The following is a 22,500-nucleotide window of genomic DNA, read 5'->3' on the forward strand; positions in this document are numbered from 1 at the left end:
TTTCTAGAAGCAAAGGGAGGTAACTCTTACTTTGTTATACATTGAAGGGAGGTATCTCTTCTCATGCAGGCACGCCTGATCAGTCTTTACAGAATATATAGAGTCGATGTTAGACCTGCTACTCAAGTATTTCGAATTTTCCTAAGGAAGGGAGATAACTCAAGTCAAAGTTATTTTTCAGCAAAAAGAATGTGATGATGGTAATGCTTTCACACAGTCTCCCAGCCTTTTAATCCAAATGTATGAGCTCACACTTTCATCTATTCTTGTTCTCATTAGAATAAGATTCTAGAGGTTTCTGAGGGAGAGGGGAGATCAGAAACACCCGGGCGAAGCCGGGCCTGACTGGATGTAAGTGTGTGTCTGTGTCTGCCTGTGGTCGCCATACCTCAGAGATGGATAGAGGCAGGAACAAGATAAAGTTAGTGCATGCTTACTCCCTAGGAGCCGCAGATGTGCACCTGGGTTTTAGTTTCTTGATTCATTGTTTCCTTCCTCAGATTATGAATCTCCCCTTCAAGAACAGCCTATATAGTGCAAGACCAGTTTGTTTGTTTGTTTGCTTAAAGCCCAGTCCACCACGAAGGGTGATATATCAGGACGGTGCTGCTTTGACATTTAACGTGCGCCACACACAAGACAGAAGTCGCAGCACAGGCTTCATGTCTCACCCAGTCACATTATTCTGACACCGGACCAACCAGTCCTAGCACTAACCCCATAATGCCAGACGCCAGGCGGAGCAGCCACTAGATTGCCAATTTTAAAGTCTTAGGTATGACCCGGCCGGAGTTCGAACCCACGACCTCCCGCTCACTGGGCGGACGCCTTACCACTAGGCCACCGTGTTGCGGTTGCAAGACCAGTTCAGTGCCTAGTGTTCACATGTAGCAATAACATAATGCCAGTGATATTGGAGACTCTCTATTGCTCCTATGACGGGGAGAAAGTAAGAAAAAAATAAAAAGACCGGACAGTTCCGAAGCGAAGTTGTAGAAGCGAAGGAGGTAACTCTTACTTGGTTATACCTTGAAGGGAGGTAACTCTGATTATGCAGGCATGTCTGATTGGGAAATCAGAAACACCGGGCGAAGCCGGGTCCTGACTGCTCAAGTGAAAGTTATTTCTTTAACAATAAAATGATGTTGGTGGTGATAACAGACTTAGCAATCAACAACAATATCTACTCTCTTACAAATGCATTCGGGCGATGCCAACACCCGGGCGAAGCCGGGCCCTGACTGCTAGTAGAATGAAAAGTGCTTATGTAACTAGAGTACAGGTTTGATTTTGTGTCTGCTTCGACGTATGCGTACCCACCAAGACTGAAAAAAAAATATTACGACGAACGGAAGTCAGGACTTCTGACACAGGAGAGTGCATGAACAAAAGGAAGTTAGTTAGTTAGCTGTTGCTTTTCGGGTCCAGAACAAAAGGAAACCGCTCCCCGATTAAAATTCATTTAATTAATCAGCATAGTTACTTTGCTTATTCAACCAACTGTTTTTCCAGGTGACGGAGGAACGCAGGATGTGGCACTACAGGGATGAGAAAGGACTGAAACAGGTGGCAGGTTTCGTCAAGACTTTCGACATTTTGACCTACCTCACTGTCAGGGTAAGATGTTAGACCTTACCTTCGTTTTCTTTCCTGGGAAATGCATAAGCATGTAGTGTTTTGTAACCTATGTTTTGTAAGTCTTATCTGCTTTTTTTACTTCCCGTACTTAGAATGGCATAAAGAAACACATAAAAACAAGAATGGTATGTAATTGAAACTTTTGATTTATGACAAAACAACACGTCACATTCACTGTACGGGGCGAGGATGTAGCTCAGTCGGTAGCGCGCTGGATTTGTATCCAGTTGGCCGCTGTCAGCGTGAGTTCGTCCCCACGTTCGGCGAGAGATTTATTTCTCAGAGTCAACTTTGTGTGCAGACTCTCCTTGGTGTCCGAACACCCCCGTGTGTACACGCAAGCACAAGACCAAGTGCGCACGAAAAAGATCCTGTAATCCATGTCAGAGTTCGGTGGGTTATAGAAACACGAAAATACCCAGCATGCTTCCTCCGAAAGCGGCGTATGGCTGCCTAAATGGCGGGGTAAAAACGGTCATACACGTAAAAGCCGTGGGAGTTTCAGCCCATGAACGAACAAACAAACAAACTGTACTGCGACTCAGCGGTCTTTTAAGTGGACAGACAGACAAACACTTATGATACAAATAATAAACTTATCTGATAAATTGTCCAAGAAACTCGCTCAGAAGACGCAATTACCTTGCTTGTGTCTTCTGAGCGAGTCTCCTGAACAATTTCTCAGATAAATTTTGCACGGATTTGTTTGCTACTCAAAAAATGTCTTGTACACTGTATTCTGCTTTCAGGGATCAGGTCACATGGTACCAACGGACCGACCGCGCCCAGCCTTGCACGTCATCACCAATCTGGTGAAGAACACCCCTTTCTGATGTCGTTACGCTAGGCGAACATGCCATGCAAGGCACATTTTATTCAAGATAGCTTAGAAAATACAATGTTATAGCATTTGCTGTGTTTAAGCTAGAATTGAAAAAAAAACTGTCCAAGGTGGGATAGAACAGAATAAAATCAAATTAAACGAAATAAAGATTAAACAAGAAAGAACACAAATGGACATAGCTAAGGCAAAAGTGATAATTTAAATGGAGTAACCCCCTGGCCTTTACCTCTACCGACCTACAACATGGTTCATCCACTAATCTTCCCCTTGTGCCCTACAGAACTTTTGTACCTCCGACGGTTACTGCCTCCCTTTAGTACCACAACGCGGTGGCCTAGTGGTAAGGCGTCCGCCCCGTGATCGGGAGGTCGTGGGTTCGAACCCCGGCCGGGTCATACCTAAGACTTTAAAATTGGCAATCTAGTGGCTGCTCCGCCTGGCGTCTGGCATTATGGGGTTAGTGCCAGAATAATGTGACTGGGTGAGACATGAAGCCTGTGCTGCGACTTCTGTCTTGTGTGTGGCGCACGTTATATAAAAGCAGCACCGCCCTGATATGGCCCTTCGTGGTCGGCTGGGCGTTAAGCAAACAAACAAACAAACAAACAAACAAACAAACAAACAAACCTCTCGTTAGAAGAAATAGAAATTGAAGCAGCATCAAGTTTTCGAAGTCAGATTACATTAAAATAGAAATTCGGAGATTGAGAGGGGGGAGAAAGGCCCGGGCGGGGGTGGGACGAGAGGCCTGGGCGGGGTAGCGTACGTAGTGTTAGGAGTTTGACTAGAGAATATCACCTGCGTACAAAAGACGTAATTTCGGGATCTTGAATCGCTGTGGTAAAGTACCCTCACAGCATTTCTGGCACAGCGACGGAGTGTATAAGTTGTCGATCTCGGTATTGGCAACGGCTTGGTGGGTTTAGGAACATAGGAATAATATATACAGGTTGTCAACAAATTATTGAGAATTAGTATTTCACTTGTAGAAGCTGTAAAATTAACAGCACAGAGATGTTTTTGGTATGAAATGAAAGAACGCTGTTTTCTTTATTTACATAATCACATAATATAACTGTATCTCTTCTTCCCTATTCTCAGCTTGACAATGACTGCATGAGACATCGGGGCTCCAAAAATGTGTCCGAATTTTAGTGTCACATTTAGTGAGGTAAAGACAGCTTCGCGTAACATTTTTCGTTGATAATTAAGCTTTTTTGGTTCCAGTGGTTGAATAGAAACCAACAATTGCAAAGAACGTAATTTTGTTCATGCAGTTACATTTAAACTTTTTTTTAACTGGGCTTTTCTCGAGAAATGTGCTGACATTTTAGTGTTATGATCTATTTTGGCATATTGCGCTACAGCGAATCTGGGTTAGTTTCATACACAATTTATACTATGAGAAAGGCCACTGAATTAGGACTTAAAAATAACATTTTATGTTTACACTTTGCCAGGGATGCTCATGTAATTTGCTTCTTACTGGTGGCACCCCTGCTGGAGGACGATATTTTGAATTTGGCCTTAAATATGGACTGACACGCTCGGCAGTATAGTTGGTGGTAATGCTGACAGCATAACGGAAAAACCACCGTGAACTTTTTTTTAACACCATATCATTGCACAATTACTGCTTCTGACGAGTACAGCTGACGAGCAAAAAGGCATTCTGTATGTAATCGCTTTCAGTAAATGTGACGAAATAGTAGAATTTTCGTCCGCTTTGACCTTTTTATTTCAGTTGAGATTAGTATCGTACATACGGCTACACTTGCTTAACATACTCAATCCACTGGCAATCGACTGAATGTCCTGCTTTTGTCAGAGCGCAACGCTGAGTGTAGTCACCCGAGGTCATTTTTTTGTCAAAATCTAGGTCACATCAAACTCTTGTATTGGATTATCCGCGCGTGTTTTCACATAATTGGCTCAAATGGTATGCTTCTCTACGGAGAAGAATTCCATAGACTGTAATAGCAACCTTTTATTTTAAAATTGCTCGATTTGAAGTTGTCAAAAAACACAAGTTTGTTTAAAAAAAACCTCTTTTTTTCAAAAAAGGGCAATAACTGTCGTCTGGTTCGACTAGATTATTTACAAATCTAACATATTTTTCAGACAGAGCAACAAATATGCTTTACATTCATATATACTATGCCGTGACTTGTATATGTTATTTTTAACATATACCACTTGTTTGAAATCAGAGGCAAAATTCTCAATAATTTCTTGACAAACTGTATTCATTTTGCTCTTAATCAAATCAGAGCTGAAAAAGGGGAAAAACGATCAACCATAAATTCGAAGTGAATTAATTTTATTACAGACACTACCGTTTGAAGAAACTAGCAATTTTGTGCAACTACTTTAACAAAAGAATATACGGCCGTCGTTGACTATTCGCAACTGAGATTTTCTTGTTGTTGATTTGGTGTTGGTGGTGAAAGCGGTTGTGGTGGCGTGTGCGTGTCACATGTGTGTGTGTGTGTGTGTGTGTGTGTGTGTGTGTGTGTGTGTGTGTGTGCGTTTGTGCGTTTGTGTGTGTGTATGTGCGTGTTCGTGCGTGCATGCTTTTGTATGTGTGCGTGCATACATCCGCATGTGCGTGTGTGTTTGTGTGTGTTATTACTCAAGGATGGAGATTTTAGGCTCACGCCTAGTCTTACTTACAATCTGTCCCTGCTAAACTAAGACATAAAAATAAAGACAATAAAAGGACAATTGTCAATCGCAATCATACAGTATTACTAATTACAACATTACCCATACGAATACATAATGCATAATAGAACATTGAAATGTACATGTATGTCAATATAATACAAAGAAAAAGAAAAGTCGACTCGCACACACACCCGCGCCACATGCCTGCAATCACGTTCGCACTCAATACAACACACACACACACTCACACACACACACAAACACACACACACACACACACACACACACACACACACACACACACACACACACACACACACACACACACAGAAAGAACGGGGTATATGTCAAAAGCGAGGCTTAAAGATAGTATATTTAAGGCGCCATTTTGGAAAGTTTTCAAATTACAATTTTCAGATTTTTAATGACCAAAGTCATGAATTAATTTTTAAGCCACCAAGCTGAAATGCAATACCGAAGTCCGGGCTTTGTCGAAGATTGCTTTACAAAAATGTCAATCAATTCGATTGAAAAATGAGGGTGTGACAGTGCCGCCTCAACTTTTACAAAAAGCCGGATATGACGTCATCAAAAGTATTTATCGAAAAACAGATAAAAACTTCCGGGGATATTATTTCCAGGAACTCTCATGTCAAATTTCATAAAGATCAGTCCAGTAGTTTGGTCTGAATCGCTCTCCACACACACGCACACACACACACACACACACACACACACACACACACACACACACACACACACACACGCACGCACATACACCACGACCCTCGTTTCGATTCCCCCTCGATGTTAAAATATTTAGTCAAAACTTGACTAAATATAAAAACAACGAGACCTTATCTTGTGCAGCACATTACAAAACGCCCAATACAACCTTGGTACGATTTCCTATCAGCAAAGAGATTTTAACAAGCCTGCATCCACTTGAGACGAGTATCATTCTTTTCTTTACTAACAATCACGCCGGGGATCGTGGAACACCTAGTTGTGTCCACCGCAGGAGCTACACACGCACGCGGAAGCAGAGTTGATATAATCGCAAAAGAATTGCCCTGTGAAGGTATGTTATAGCAGATCACATTATTTATTATAGATATTCCGAAGCAGGAGAACTCGATGTGTATTGGTTGCAATATTTAGGAAGTAAATGATGTTGTGCCTGAGAAGTTATTTTGAAGGATTAATGGTGATGTGTTTGTAATTTTAGATTCCTAAGTGGGGATTCATGATTGGGGATTTTCGTACATCCCTAAGTACGGATTTCTGTTGGGGGATGTTCATAGATTCCTATTTAGGAAATCCTGCATGTTGGAGACAATTTTTACATCCCTAAGTAGGGATTTAAATTGGAAGATTTTCGTACATCCCTAAGTAGGGATTTCTGTTGTGGGATTTTCGTTGATTCCCATGCAGGAATTCCTGTTGGAGAATTTTTGTACATCCTTAAGTAGGAATTTATATTGGGGATTTTCGTACATCCCTTAGTAGGGATTTGTTTTTGATAATTCCTATAATTATAGGGATTCCTGTTAGGGAAGTTTTGAAGATTCTGATGTAGAGATTCCTGTTGGGGTATTTTTGAAGAATTCTATGTAGTGATTCCTGTTTGGTGATTTTGTGCATTGTTGCTTTTCCTGCTGATTCCTTGATGTAATTCAGAGCATGCACTTTAAAACGAAAAGGGAGGCAAGAGGTTACAAATGGGCGTCGACAGAGACAATGCAGGATATTAGGAATGTGTAAGATCATACACTTGTGACCGCCCTGATATGGCCCTTCGATCGTGGTCACGGTTGGGCATTAAGCAAACTAACAAACAAATACACTTGTGGCTATATCAAATACCAAATCTGTTCCTTCGGACTTGTTAGACATGAATGTAATGTCACGGGATCGGAGCCTCGCAACAAATTTGTGTTTAATGTGGGATTGGCTAATCTAACAAGTCAACAGGTATTAACGGCAATATCTCCTCAAGGTGTGAGACACACATGCTCTCAGTTAAACCCAAATGAGCTCAAACACGCATTGAAACATGATCACAACGCAAACAGAGCTTTAACAGAGCTATATCAACAAGTTCTTATTCACATTGCACCCTGAAAGCAATGGATACAATCATTGAGTGGCACACCCAGCGACATGATACTGCTTTCGAGTCCTGCCCAAACTGACACATCCGGGTTATGATCGACTTATGCTGAATAGTCGAGAAGATGAAACAGGTAACGGTGATAATGGTGGTAAATTACAAGTGAGGAAGGGCGGAGGGGTGTACTGGTTGGTTTGTGTGTAAAAAGAATATTTCACATGATATGCAGTTGTGCACTCTACCTTAGTACCTTATTACTCATGCTTTGATGTAGCATTTAGATTTTAAAAGTGTAAATCCAGGGCGCAAAATGCAACCGAGACTGCTAAGAGAGTCAGGGAAATGCTCCCCCGGAAAAGTGTTTTATCCGAAGGTGCCATCCATCTGAGTTTACAAACTGCCACGGAATCGTATTACCAAATTCCCAAGTAACAGTCTTGACCACGCACGATTTTTTTTTATATATACTTATACAAGTGCACCCCCCCTCCCCCCCTGAAATATAAAGAGATTACACAATGTTCTATTTTTAACTCACATTGGCAAGCCTGGGCCCCCCCACCCGTAAGTGCCGCACCAAACTATAGACCGAGATCTAGACGTGGAACTTTTCAGCACGTGTACGGAAACGTGTACGGGTAACGTCATCAAAATCTAGTTTTTACGTCACGCATTTGCCAAGATCTGCAGTCTTGGTGTGAGCAAAACAACGTATGATTTGGAACATTGGAGGAAAAAAGTGTGTCACGGGTGACGCAATATCTACACGTACGCGTACAGGTCTTTGCTACACGTTCGATCATCTAGAACACTGTTATCGAGTTACAACAGAACATTGTCAAATTTTTTGGTACATTATTTTTGAGGTTCGGAATGTGTGTGTGCTGTTTTGTTTCTCTCAATGTTACGTCTATATACAGTTGAGAGTGATGAAACCATATATTACGGTCTCCTTCCAGCAGCAGTCCCAAAATTTCGACTTGTTTTGACCTTAGAACGATGTCTTTATCATAACTGTGAAGAACAGAACGGAGATCACTGTCGAAGTCGGCCAATCTGCAATCATTTTCGTCTCGCGAACACTGATATCAAATTTAGATCAGTGCTCGCGAAAACCATATGGGAGATAACACTGTATTTTTGTTTTGATAGATTCGCGTAGGACTGTAGCGTACGGTCAGGGAGAGAATGAGCCGAACTCATTTTGACCTGAGTTCAAGATGATCACCAATGCCAAGTTCGCTCTCTTCAGTGACAAAACGAGTATGTGTCGCGCAAAAGTTTCAGTCTGATTCGCTGAGGTTCTTATCTTGTGAAAGTATATGTGAACCTGACGTAACGTAAAAAGACACTATCTTGCAACACGTACTAATGGAAGGGCGCTGGTTCTGTGCGACGTTTAGTTTTCGAGATAGGCGTGACCTGACGAAGAACATTACGACAAATCCCTCATAAATAGAATTCTGTTACGTTTGGCATCAATCTGGGAGGTATTTTCCTGGTAACGTTGAGCAAAAATAGATCTTGGCTTTTCGGTTGAGGCGGTTGGGAAGCAGACAGATTACTTTGATTAAAATGAATCACTGGCAAAATAAATAAATGTGCCTTGAAATTGAATACTTACTGATGAAACTGCATTTTGACATGATGTTTGTGTATATGTTTTGCAGTCCATTTTTCAACGCACTCTTTTGTAGCAGACAGATTTTCTTATGACGGCGAGACTGAATTGGTACGCGAAATGTTCCATTCTTCAACTCGCCAGCTTGAATATGTTCAGTTCAGCTTTCGTCATCCGTGATCGTTTGGTATTCCAACCAGTGTGAGTTTCCATCAATGTGTTCTGCGCGCGTTTTCACAGACCAGACGTGTTGAGAAAAGCATCGCCAAACATTGCGGTAAAGCAGCAGAATATGAAAAGAAAAGGAAGCGTGTAGAAGGATGTTTGAGTCTTGCAAGACTTTGTACGTGTGTGTTAGTGTGTCCGAGAGAGATAGACAAGAAATATCAAGCTTCTCCACTATCTTGGTAGCATTATCACATTTATAAAAACAATTAGTAACAAGAAGTCACCTACGCGGGTCATACTTAGCACTAGATACTTAATTCTGTTGAAAAAAGTTACTGTAAAGTCATTTGAAGTAACATGATAAAAACCACACATAGTTCAGAACAGACCACAAACTGCAGAGCAAAAATCTGTGTGAAAATCAAGTCCGTTTGTCCACAGGGATGCCAGGCAGCAGTCAAATTGGGTCGCTCAATCTGCTCAAATCCAGTCAAATGGGGTCGCACGGACCGTTAAATGGGGACGTCCCCATTTAACAGTAGCGTCTCCATTTAACTGCTGTCCAGTGACAATCGTCCCCATTTGTCGGTAAAACCACACACACATACACAACACACACACACACACACACACACACACACACACACACACACACACACGTACACTAAAACAATGGTTGATCGGTGTCTTATTGCTCGTACCAAATGTTGGAGTGCATCTGAAGATATCAGATGTCAATCACATCCATAATTAGTGGATTTAGACGAAAACCATAGCTGTATGAGATTTTTTTCGGATAAACATAACGGCGGGGGATCTTACCCTAGTGTTGCGGTGGGGTGTAGTAGGCAAATCGACCAAGCTGCGGGGGATCTTACCCCGTCAAATTTCACTGTTGATCTTTGTACCCATCGTGAGTCTAAACTAATCTAAGCTGAAACTTAAAAATGGAGAGCACTATCCACAAATAGTTAGACTTTGACAAGCAAGAAGATTTAAGCCCTTCTGTTGACCGTGCTTTGTGTTATTGTATCATTTTTAACGCGAGGGACAGTATTTCTGACCTGTCTTGGTGAAATTTCTTCTCTTATGTAGTACACGAGAGTATAAATGGTAAGAGAACTGGCTGATCCAATGCAAAAATAAGTACTGGTCAGTATGATATAAACTTCAATACAAGAAAGTCTGGTTATCTACTATTTTAAGGTATTAATTAGGAGACACCATATGGTTGATCTTGCGGGGGACATAATCGTGTGTAGCGCCTGCGGTGGACACAACTAGGTGTTCCACGATCCAGGGCGTGAACATTAAATGAGATAAGATGCACATTTAGGCCGTGGTCCACATTGTCTCTTTTTTGAGGATAAAAGTGACGTACAAGTGAAGAAATCAGCTAAGGTTGTCCAATACTTCGAACTTGGACGGACGCATCAATAGGAAGACGGCAATATACCTGCACGAAAGCTTACACAGGTGAGGTGTATACTGCCAATATCTTGGTTTACATCTCTCTCTCTCTTTTCTCTCTCTCTCTCTCTCTCTCTCTCTCTCCATTTCTCTCTCTTTCTCTGTCTTTGTCTCTCTGTAACTCTCTCTCTCCATTTCTCTCTCTTTCTCTGTCTCTGTCTCTCTCTAACTCTCTATCCCTTTGTCTCTCTCTCTCTCTCTGTCTCTCTCTCTCTCTGTATCGCTCTCTAACTCTCTCTCTCTCTCTCTCTCCCCCTCTCTCTCTCTCTCTCTTTCTCTTTCTCTCTTTTATGTCTAAAAGGGACAGGTTGGAAGATTAGGCATTGCCTAAAACCTTTATCCCTTTGTATTAAAGTTTTGAATCTGAATCTGAATCTCTCTCTCTCTCTCTGAATGAATGAATACGTTGATGTTTCATGCTTCGGAGTTCAAGTAGCAGTAATGTTTTTCACGTATTTATTTTATGGTTGTTGTCGTCGTTGTTGTGTTTTTGTGATGTTCCTGTTTTTACATTTAGTCAAGTTTTGACTAAATGTTTTTACATAGAGGGGGAATCGAGACGAGGGTCGTGGTGTATGTGTGTGTGTGTGTGTGTGTGTGTGTGTTTGTGTGTGTGTGTGTGTGTGTGTGTGCGTGCGTGTAGAGCGATTCAGACCAAACTACTGGACCGATCTTTATGAAATTTGACATGAAAGTTCCTGGGTATGATATCCTCAGACATTTTTTTCATTTTTTTGATAAATGTCTTTGATGACGTCATATCCGGCTTTTCGTAAAAGTTGAGGCGGCACTGTCACGCCCTCATTTTTCAACCAAATTGGTTGAAATTTTGGTCAAGTAATGTTTGACAAAGCCCAGACTTCGGTATTGCATTTCAGCGTGGTGGCTTAAAATTTAATTAATGACTTTGGTCATTAAAAATCTGAAAATTGTAAAAAAAATATTTCTTTTATAAAACGATCCAAATTTACGTTCATCTTATTCTCCATCATTTTCTGATTAAAAAAACATATAAATATGTTATATTTGGATTAAAAACAAGCTCTGAAAATTAAATATATAAAAATTATTATCAAAATTAATTTATCGAAATCAATTTAAAAACACTTTCATCTTATTTCTTGTCGGTTCCTGATTCCAAAAACATATAGATATGATATGTTTGGATTAAAAACACGCTCAGAAAGTTAAAACGAAGAGAGGTACAGAAAAGCGTGCTATCGTTCTCAGCGCAACTACAACCCCGCTCTTCTTGTATATTTCACTGCCTTTGCCGTGAGCGGTGGACTGACGATGTTACGAGTATACGGTCTTGCTGCGTTGCATTGCGTTTAGTTTCATTCTGTGAGTTCGACAGCTACTTGACTAAATGTTGTATTTTCGCCTTACGCGACTTGTTGTTATTCCCCCATTCCCCTTGGTTTGTATATATAGGTCTGTGGCCTTAGTACAATAAACACACACACACACACACACACACACACACACACACACACACACACGTACACACACACGTACACACACAAGGAAATAATTGAGGCGATTGAAACAATTAACAAGATACAAGATACAAGATATTTATTCACCAATTTTGCAAAAGGATTTCATCTTGGCACGGCACGGTAAAAATAAAATAAAAACCAACCAGACACATATGCATTAAACGTGTATTGTGAATCAAAGTAAGCTTTTAGATTTTTCAATTGTTTTATACTGTGCACAGCACGCTTTGCTCGCATGATTGTCTTTGTTTTACAAAATGTCTCCTATTAAAGTGATTTTGGTTTTCCTTCTGTGGATTACAACCATGGAATATATATTGTGTGCTTTAACTCACGTAAGTATTCGCATCTTGGACTGATTCCTTCGAAACTGAAATCATGTGTGTTCTTTCTTTCAGGTCTAAACAGACAATAAAACAACAAAATGATAAAGTCTCCAACGTTCGGTTGTCTTGTGATGCTGTTGCTTCCTGTAACCTTAAGGGCAGCTCCTTCTGAAGACGAAATACACATGCTTCCGGGTCTTTCAAAAGAACCGTCGTTTAAACAGTACTCCGGCTACCTGAATGCAACTAGTACTGGAAGCAAAAAACTTCACTACTGGTTGGTAAATCTCGTATCTACAATACTATTTTTGAAGGGTACTTGAGTGGGACTTGTAGTATGATGCCCACATTTGTTGTATTCAAAAAGTGCTTCCACATACCCAAAGAAGTAGAAGTGGTTGAGTTACATCTGTTAAGCAATTAATTTCCCTTTGTATATATTTGGAGAGAAACATACGCTGTTCACGATATTGCGAGTATCTCCACTTTAATTGTAAGCAAATAAAATGGCCAGACAGAAAAGGTTAAGAAGTAAAGACAAGCAACAACTCCGCACCGCACAAGACGTTGAGATGAATTTCCAAGGTCGTACACTCTGAAGAACACTGTTGTCAATAAGGATGGAAGGGCGGGAAGCGAAAGTAATTATACTAAATTTATCAATCAATCAATATGAGGCTTATATCGCGCGTATTCCGTGGGTACAGTTCTAAGCGCAGGGATTTTTTTTATTTTTTTTATTTTTTTTTTAGATCGATTGAGTGATAACTTGATGCTGTTACAGGTTTGTGGAGAAGAGCTACAGTCCCCAGACACACCCAGTGGCTGTTTGGCTGAACGGGGGGCCCGGGTGTTCCTCTCTTTTCGGTCTCCTCTCCGAAAACGGACCATTCAGGGTACAAGTTTGTTTGTTTGTTCGTTCATGGGCTGAAACTCCCACGGCTTTTACGTGTATGACCGTTTTTACCCCGCCATTTAGGCAGCCATACGCCGCTTTCGGAGGAAGCATGCTAGGTATTTTCGTGTTTCTATAACCCACCGAACTCTGACATGGATTACAGGATCTTTTTCGTGCGCACTTGGTCTTGTGCTTGCGAGTACACACGGGGGTGTTCGGACACCGAGGAGAGTCTGCACACAAAGTTGACTCTTAGAAATAAGTCTCTCGCCGAACGTGGGGACGAACTCACGCTGACAGCGGCCAACTGGATACAAATCCAGCGCGCTACCAACTGAGCTACATCCCCGCCCCAGGGTACAAGTGATCGAAAAGCTCTTTCTTCCCTTTACAACGTTAGGTTTTTGTCTATCTTTTTGTTGATTTTCTTCTGTTTCTCTGTCTATCCTTTTCAACAAAGCTGTGCTGTATTTTTTCGTGATCCTTCTAATGAGTACTCTTTTATTTTAAATTGTTATTTAATTATTCAGGGTATATTATGATGTGGAGCAATGACGAACAAGAACACATCTCAGGCTGTCAAAGGTTTGTTTACCAAAATAAATGATCTATTGTCACATCGTACGACGGTGCCTGGTCGATCCCGACGAAGTGCTTTGTCGTAAGACTTGGCTTGTCCTGTCGCAAACATATAACATTTGCGAAATGTGCACATCCTTGGTATCTTGACCAGCTAAAAACAAAAATGCAGAGAAAATCTTTTCTTACTCACTACACACTAGAGAAGCGCACAGACACGGAAACGCACTTTTCAGTGTTTCCATTATGCTGCAAAGAGATAAGAGCTCTCCAAGACAAGAATCCAAAATCAAAGGCAAATGCCAGAATCAAACAAGAGGAAGCGATTGGAACGTCTAAGTTTTGACAACACTTTTGTCTTGTTTTGATAAAAACTTGAACGTTGCAATAACTAACCTTTCTGTGTGTTTTCTCTCCAATTCTGTAAGACAGGGAATTGATTGAATGTGGAGTCTTTCTTGAAGACTGAAGAAAAGGTATGTTAAAAATAAAATCGTGTGTGCATTGTTCTGTTTGTTCTCCACAGGTCAAGGGGGATGGTGCAACGCTGGAACCAAACCCTTTTTCTTGGAACCTTGTAAGTCATTAATTGTGAACCGGTTTATGAATCACTTATATCCAGAATTGTGTTGACTCTTGTGTTTAATCCTTCTTCCAGAAACACAAAAAACAATAAGAGAGAGAGAGAGAGAGAGAGAGAGAGAGAGAGAGAGAGAGAGAGAGAGAGAGAGAGAGAGAGAGAGAGAGAGAGAGAGAGAGAGAGAGAGAGAGAGAGAAAGAGAGAGAAAGAGGGAGAAAGAGGGAGAAAGAGGGAGAGAAAGAGAGAGAGAGAGAGAGAGAGAGAGAGAGAGAGAGAGAGAGAGAGAGAGAGAGAGAGAGAGAGAGAGAGAGAGGGGTTCAAACTGTTCTACTATGTTCTGTTACTTCCAGATATGCAGTTTGTGATAACGTTTTTGAGGCCTTATATCAGAATCATTTGAAGATCTAATTTTAATATGTAGTCTATATTTGAAAGAGTTGGTGTGTGTGTGTGTGTGTGTGTGTGTGTGTGTGTGTGTGTGTGTGTGTGTGTGTGTGTGTGTGTGTGTGTGTGTGTGTGTGTGTGTGCTTGCATATGTGCGTATTTGTCTGTGTGTGTCTACCAGGTTGCCAATATGTTGTACATCGAATCTCCGGCAGGAGTGGGCTTCTCGTATTCCTCAGACCAAAATTACACCACGAATGATGCCATGGTAAGTAGTCACCACAGCGCAAAAACATTGCTAACAAACATTACCAGTTTCGCTCCATATATACCCGTTACGATGGCTGGATAGGTCCTAACTTATGCAGGACACGTTCCGCTTCCCCTAGTTACGAGGTACGAACACAGTTGTGGTTGGTCAAAAGGATGGGCTCACATCACAGCTACCTTTTATTTATTTTGAGCAGAATCATCTAGTAAAGAATAAGGTCTGTAAGAAGCACGCAAAATCCATGTAGCCGAGTTTAAAGAGTAGATTGGTTAGATTTGCCATCATTTACATAAAAGCTATGTCATCTGTTGCGTCATATACAGGTATACACTGACGTAATCTACACTGTCGACATCAGCCATGCGTTGCTCAGAATCACAATAGCCCGCTCAGAGAAAAGTCGCTCTGGATTGGCTCACAACGAGGCAAATCGCTTCACGATGGCGACGAAGAAAGCACGATTGCTGCGAGATATGAAAAAGAGTTGTACTTCTTAAACTAGTAGACGATTCGGTCAGTGAAATCGTCAGAGAGAATGTAGTTATGATGGGAAATTAAGCTGGGGTAGTCCCTGAACCTTGAAAAGCGGTGGATCCCTCGGGTCCCGTCGAAAACCACGCCGAGAAGATCGCAACACGCTACACGGCATCGCAGTGTAAACACCGCCGCCATCTTGGATAACGCGGCGGGCGGTGGGCGAGCATATATCAAAGCCGCTCGCCGAGTGCTTCGCGAGCGCTTTCCTGCACTGCCCTAAGAAACGGCTTTTTGTCATTCGCACTGCGAGCGACCCGTGGCGAACCGCTCTGGGCAACTCGTCTCAGTTTGGCAGTTTTCAGCTTCTCATTACACCCCCGGTATAGGGGTGTGTATAGGTTTCGGTCGATGTGTTTGTTTGTTTGTTTGTGTGTTTGTGTGTTTGTGTGTTTGTGTTCGCATATAGATCTCAAGAATGAACGGACCGATCGTCACCAAACTTGGTGAACAGGTTCTATACATTCCTGAGACGGTCCTTACAAAAATTGGGACCAGTCAAACACACGGTTAGAAAGTTATTGGTGGATTAAGATTCTACAAGGACTTATAGAGAAACATATTCATGGTCAAAGGGAAATAACCTTCTCAGTTGGTGGCAGTGAGAATGGGTGCAGTGAGAATGGTTATTTCCCTTTGACCAACGGGGGTGTTTTTCCTACCTCGAAGGAATTTCTCGTTTAAAATGGTTTTCGAAGACATTTCGTTGATCACTTACTCACAGTAACACATCAAAGCACAGACCTGATTACCACTAAAATTTCCTGGTGTACAAATGAGGCTAAAAATGTGTACAATCAGAATTTTAAGGTGTACAATTCATTCTCGCGGTACACACTGTGCTTTATTCCCCCCTCAAACCCCATTATTTAAAGACTGTAAATACATGTAAGAAAGAATTTGTGCTGAAAGTAAATTAAAACAGTTTTGTTGGAAAAAAAAACCCATACACTATTAGATATTTGAAAATGTGACACAAAACGAATGTTAGAAAAACATAATTTTTATTTTTGACCTCTGAGGAAAATTTGCATCAGCTGCTGTCAGCAGTATTGAGTCAGCCCTTCATTTCTGTCACTGCACTGGTCAGTATTTTCTGGTCTCATACAGTCCTCTTTACACATTGCTTTCTAGGCTCACACAGTCCTCTTCAGACTTATATATAATTTTTTTATTTTTTATTTTTTTTTAATTTAAAATTTTTGTTTTTTTGTTTTTTTTGCGTATGATTTTAATGTCTGGCGTATAATCGTACAGCGGTCTTTAATTTCGTAAGATTGTACGCAAATTTCGTACAGTAACCAGGTCTGACCTTAGCTTCTAGTCCCTCTCTGTTGTTGTCTCCATCGGTCTTCTCTCACTATAATCTCCGGTGATTTCTTCAACTTACAGACGGCCGCAGAGAACCATGCAGCAATGACGGATTTCTTCAACAAGTTCCCCGAGTACCGAGACAACGAGCTGTACATCACCGGAGAAGGCTACGGGGGAATCTACGTGCCCATGTTGTCTGTTCTTCTCATGGATGACCCCAGCTTTAACTTAAAGGTCAATGTCGTACGCAAGGCAATACTATGGTGCCATGATTTTATGCGTGTGAATGTGACAGCAAAGGCAGGTAAACCTCACAATAACGGTACTACGATGGTAACAGGCAGCAATACTTTTTTTTCTTCCCCATTGTTGTCTGTCATTTGAGCGTTGATGCGTTAAGCTGCCGTTATGCGCCATGCAATAGACTGGTGGCTTTACAGGGCTGTCGAGTCCAGTCTACCCGGCTATTTGACCATAGCTGGCTGGTTTGTTTATCTGAGGTGACCTTCCCCAGGGCTAGAGCTTATAATGCGGGTCTTGATCGCATGATGCTCCCGTAATTGGACACCTGGGGTATTTCTTGGGAGTAACAGTGCCACCTGTTACCCTGCCCCATCCTGCTGGAAGCACCGCCATTTGGTCCGCGACTGCTTATTCGTCCTGGCAAGCCTGGCTTATCTCGCAGCTAACCTCCATATCTGAAGGCCACCCCACTATCCGCCACCTGTGGACGCGCCTGGTTGGGGGTGGTCGCCCCTATCGTAGCAATACGATGCTTTTTGTGATGTGTTAAATACTTCAGCCTGGTTCGCAACAGTTTTCTGTAGCCAATAAAGCTATATACCTGAACAAACGAAAAGCAAAGCAGAATAGGACACTGAATGCAAGACTTTAAAGCACAGTAAGCCTCCCGTAAACCATCACAGATACTGTCAGGCTTTTACACACAGTACAAACACAGTAAGCCTCCCGTAAACCATCACAGATACTGTCAGGCTTTTACACACAGTACAAACACAGTAAGCCTCCCGTAAACCATCACAGATACTGTCAGGCTTTTACACACAGTACAAACACAGTAAGCCTCCCGTAAACCATCACAGATACTGTCAGGCTTTTACACACAGTACAAACACAGTAAGCCTCCCGTAAACCATCACAGATACTGTCAGGCTTTTACACACAGTATAAACACAGTAAGCCTCCCGTAAACCATCACAGATACTGTCAGGCTTTTACACACAGTACAAACACAGTAAGCCTCCCGTAAACCATCGCAGATACTGTCAGGCTTTTACACACAGTACAAACACAGTAAGCCTCCCGTAAACCATCACAGATACTGTCAGGCTTTTATACACAATACAAACACCCTTCCATTTGAACGCTCACCGAACGTGAACATCCAGGCTGCTTTCAGTCGAGAGTGAGACATTTTCAAAGAATTTATTTTCGAGGACCGTTTGATCTACAATCAGGCGCCTCGTTTTGGCGCTAGAACTAACTTTTAAAATCTAAATAATAGATTGACAGCTTGTAACACAAGCATTCTTAAATCATAAAAGAATTCTTTTTTTCATCAAGACAAGATCAGTACAATTCGAAGTTTTGAAAGTTTTAAAAAAGATAGCCCGGAAGCAGGGTCACGAAAGGTCGTGTCTCAAAGCAGACGATTATTTTGCATAGCGCTCGCTTTCTTTGAAGCCAGCTGCCGCCGACAAGTTCGTGTGACCCGCAGCCGTTTGTTGCGTTTTAGAATCATAGGTACACAATAACGTGCTATTGCAGATACAGCCAGTCGCATTGAAATCACAAACTGACGACTACATTGTGAAAAATAGGAAAGTGGATCACACGGGTTCACGATGGCTCAGGGGTTAGATAAACCACGAAATCTGGGGTGCGTTGCATAGGGCGGACGTTCTGTTCGCGAAGAGACAAAAAGTTTTCATGTTGTAGGAAACGCTATGTTCGCGGCGAACTGTTCGCAGCGAACTCAATTCTACCCTCTCTACCCACTTTCAAGTAAATGGACCCATCTCTTCGCTGACGGCAGAGTCCATGCATGCATATTAGGGGCGATCATGCGAACAGTCGCTTTGTACTTGGAACAGCCCTCCCTACCCGCACTGACCAAAGTAGACGAGTCCAATCGTTTACAGCTCAGTCCATGAGTACATTTTAGGGGTGACGCTATGCATTGGGCCTCAGGATATCTGTGTGTGTGTGTTTGAGTTTCGTACCCCACGTGGAGAACGCAGGGCCTTTCCTTTTTTTTTTTTTTGTGGTCAGATTTGACAGTTGGATTTCTTGTCGAGTCCGTGGAAAAGTGTTGTGGTCTTCATGTCAGTCAATAAAGGTTGATTAAAGGGGAATGTTTAGGAGAAAAAAGCCCGCGTGCGCTCTCTCTCTCTCTCTCTCTCTCTCTCTCTCTCTCTCTCTCTCTCTCTCCGTGTCTCTGTCTCTCTTTCTCTCTGTTCATCTGTCTGTTTCTCCCTTCATTTCTTTCTCTTTCTCGATCTCTCTATCTGTCTCTCTCTCCTCTCTCGCCCCCCTCTCACACCGGTGACACTGTGACGGTTCCCCTACGCTTTGTGTTCGGTGCCCTGACCCTTTGTGTTCGGTTCCCACTCGGTTCCCACACGCCAAAATTCGCGGACAAGATCGAGGTACTGTCAACCAAAACATCCATTTATGGTAGTATTACGCAATGTTGCTCTCTGAGAATGGTCTTGTTAGATCTGTGAGTGTTTACACTACATGCCTAGGTGCTGTTGGATTGAAGGTTTTTGATATTTTAGCCGTTATTAGGTAGAATGCCTTCCACTTTACTGCAAAACTGCATAATTCGTAGCATCGGCAAGAAATATCCTACCAAAAAATGCCTGCTTGGAACTGTCGTTGGTCCAGCAAAAAGTTCAACATGTCTGTAGCAGACAGCCCAAGTTTCAAGATTGTAGGGCCATCCAAACAGCCGTAATAATAAAAACAACAAAAGTAGTCAGTGAAATTGGCTGTGTTCGGTCCCCCCACACTTTTGTGACGTAGGCGTGACGGTTCCCATAATTCATTGTGTCGGTCCCCACTTTCTGTGTCGGACCCCACTTTCGACCTAATTTCTCTGTGACGGACCCCACAACCAGCCTATTTTGTGTCGGTCCCCACACCTTCTTGGATTTATGACTTGCCGGTTACTTGTATCATTGTATTCATTGAATCTAATTGTCTCGGAGTTATTTTTCAGCAAAAACCGGCAAGGCAGCACCTTTTGTGATACCAAGTAAGTCAGATGACATCAGTATGTGTGTGTGTGAATGTGTGTGTGTGTGAGTGTGTGTGTGTGAGTGTGTGTGTGTGAGAGAGAGAGAGAGAGAGACAGACAGAGAGACAGAGAGACAGAGAGACAGAGAGAGATAGGGAGAGAGAGAGAGAGAGAGAGAGAGAGAGAGAGAGAGAGAGAGAGAGAAATTGACACCTTTCCAGATCACTCCGGTTATGCGACACTACCGCGAGCGTCACTACTGCGTGTCACACTACCGCGAGTACGACACTACCGCGTGTAACACTACCGCGTGTCACACTACCGCGAGTACGACACTACCGCGAGTATAACACTGCCGCGTGTCACACTACCGCGCGTACCACAACCGCGAGTACCATAACCGTAGAGAGAACGCATGCAAACTTACTTCTTGTGAGTTTGTGTTCTAACTTTGATTGGAAGCAACCCATTCTATATGTATTCTGATAGTGTGTTCTGATCGTTTTGAGTTCTTGGTTAGCATGACAAACATTGAATTAGTGTTCAGAGAACAGACCAGGCCTTTTTGTTTTATATTTCAAGGAAACATTTCAACCTTTGCCTTCAGCCATGGAAGTCATAAAATGACACGCGGTAATGTTATACTCGCGGTAGTGTGACACGCGGTAGTGTTATACTCGCGGTAGTGTCGTACTCGCGGTAGTGTCGTACTCGCGGTAAGTTCTGTTTCCGTACCCGCGACAGCGGCAGCGACAAAAGAAAACGCGCGCAAACGCGTGACGTGTTTCCGTACTTGCGTTTTAAACATGCGGTAAAATCTGTAAACTCCCGCGTTGCCGCGCGACAACGCGAAAAAATCGCTCCAGGACCCTTTCAAAAATAAAATCGCGTCGCTTGCCGCTTGTCGCGCCGCTAACGCGTCACGCGTGTGGAAACACTCCTGGTCATTTTCTATGTGCTTGATTTTCGTCGCGCCGCTGGAAAAACGCTGTCGCGGGTACGGAAACACAACTTTAGTGTGAGACGCGGTAGTGGTACTCGCGGTAGTGACGCTCGCGGTAGTGACCAGCACCCGATCACTCCACATAAACGCTGGTTCTGGTTGCATTGTGCCGCTGACATACAGCTAATAGGATTTTTTTAATCCTTTTGTGGTATTGCTGATGATGCTGAACATGTATTTTACTAGTTTACCAATATGTATCTTTGACCCTGATAGCCTACGAAAACGGAGCAATCATGGCCCAACATTGGCCCAATGCTGAATTTATTGGCGCGGTGTTGAGCCTTAGTCGGGCCGTTGTCGTAGGCTGTCAGGGTTTATGTAGCCTTGTTCCATTGTATTCTGACTGTCATAAAGTAATTAATTTTAAGAAAAAGCAGTCATGAACACAAGGAGCTGGGAAAAGTTGCCTCTTACAACAAGCGTGGATAAAGACACATACTTGACATAGGCAAGTACTCTCTTTTTTTTTCAGTCACCACTAGAAGTCCCTGGGCAGCATTTTGCTCGGAAAACTGAATCTCACATACGACAGGTGGATCTTTTATTTTAAAAATGTGCCAAATTGCTGCAAGTTGAACAGACTGTATCAAAGTATTACAACAATGGCCAATGCTTCTATTCAAATTTTTTTTAATAATCTTACATTGGTTATAAACAAAGGAAAATCTTCTTGGGTTTCAGAGGTTCAAATGGATTATCGATGCTACAACTGTGGAGAAGAATTTGTGAACTTTAATGATATTATATCTCATAACGTTGACAAACACTCGTCACTAAGGTTGAAGATTCGAGTTTTGACTCTAAGTGCAACAACTGGGAAGAATTCCTATGTGACACAAGACTCAGAGACAATTAGATTCAATGAATACAATGATACAAGTAACCGGCAAGTCATAAATCCAAGAAGGTGTGGGGACCCACACAAAATAGGCTGGTTGTGGGGTCCGTCACAGAGAAATTAGGTCGAAAGTGGGGTCCGACACAGAAAGTGGGGACCGACACAATGAATTATGGGAACCGTCACGCCTACGTCACAAAAGTGTGGGGGGACCGAACACAGCCAATTTCACTGACTACTTTTGTTGTTTTTATTATTACGGCTGTTTGGATGGCCCTACAATCTTGAAACTTGGGCTGTCTGCTACAGACATGTTGAACTTTTTGCTGGACCAACGACAGTTCCAAGCAGGCATTTTTTGGTAGGATATTTCTTGCCGATGCTACGAATTATGCAGTTTTGCAGTAAAGTGGAAGGCATTCTACCTAATAACGGCTAAAATATCAAAAACCTTCAATCCAACAGCACCTAGGCATGTAGTGTAA

The 22,500-nt window shown here is 42.3% G+C and overlaps 2 protein-coding genes across 4 annotated transcripts in view; both read left to right on the forward strand.

Moving 5' to 3' along the window:
* LOC138973069 (lysosomal protective protein-like) overlaps positions 1–4,891 on the forward strand; it is a 16,041-nt gene extending 11,150 nt beyond the window's left edge. For both annotated transcript variants that reach the window (XM_070345727.1, XM_070345728.1), the window contains exons 13-14: positions 1,513–1,617; positions 2,388–4,891. In XM_070345727.1, the coding sequence (XP_070201828.1) occupies positions 1,513–1,617; positions 2,388–2,471 (189 nt within the window). In that variant the 3' untranslated portion in view covers positions 2,472–4,891. The remainder of the gene's footprint in view (positions 1–1,512; positions 1,618–2,387) is intronic.
* A 1,188-nt stretch (positions 4,892–6,079) lies between these two features.
* LOC138973070 (lysosomal protective protein-like) overlaps positions 6,080–22,500 on the forward strand; it is a 28,026-nt gene continuing 11,605 nt past the window's right edge. The window contains exons 1-7 of one of the 2 annotated variants that reach the window (XM_070345729.1): positions 6,080–6,230; positions 10,417–10,527; positions 12,422–12,626; positions 13,134–13,245; positions 14,353–14,403; positions 14,972–15,058; positions 16,988–17,143. In XM_070345729.1, the coding sequence (XP_070201830.1) occupies positions 12,448–12,626; positions 13,134–13,245; positions 14,353–14,403; positions 14,972–15,058; positions 16,988–17,143 (585 nt within the window). In that variant the 5' untranslated portion in view covers positions 6,080–6,230; positions 10,417–10,527; positions 12,422–12,447. The remainder of the gene's footprint in view (positions 6,231–10,416; positions 10,528–12,421; positions 12,627–13,133; positions 13,246–14,352; positions 14,404–14,971; positions 15,059–16,987; positions 17,144–22,500) is intronic. The other variant, XM_070345730.1, reaches the window with a different exon arrangement.

This window comes from Littorina saxatilis, linkage group LG8, assembly GCF_037325665.1.
Source record: "Littorina saxatilis isolate snail1 linkage group LG8, US_GU_Lsax_2.0, whole genome shotgun sequence".
Lineage (NCBI taxonomy): Eukaryota > Metazoa > Mollusca > Gastropoda > Littorinimorpha > Littorinidae > Littorina > Littorina saxatilis.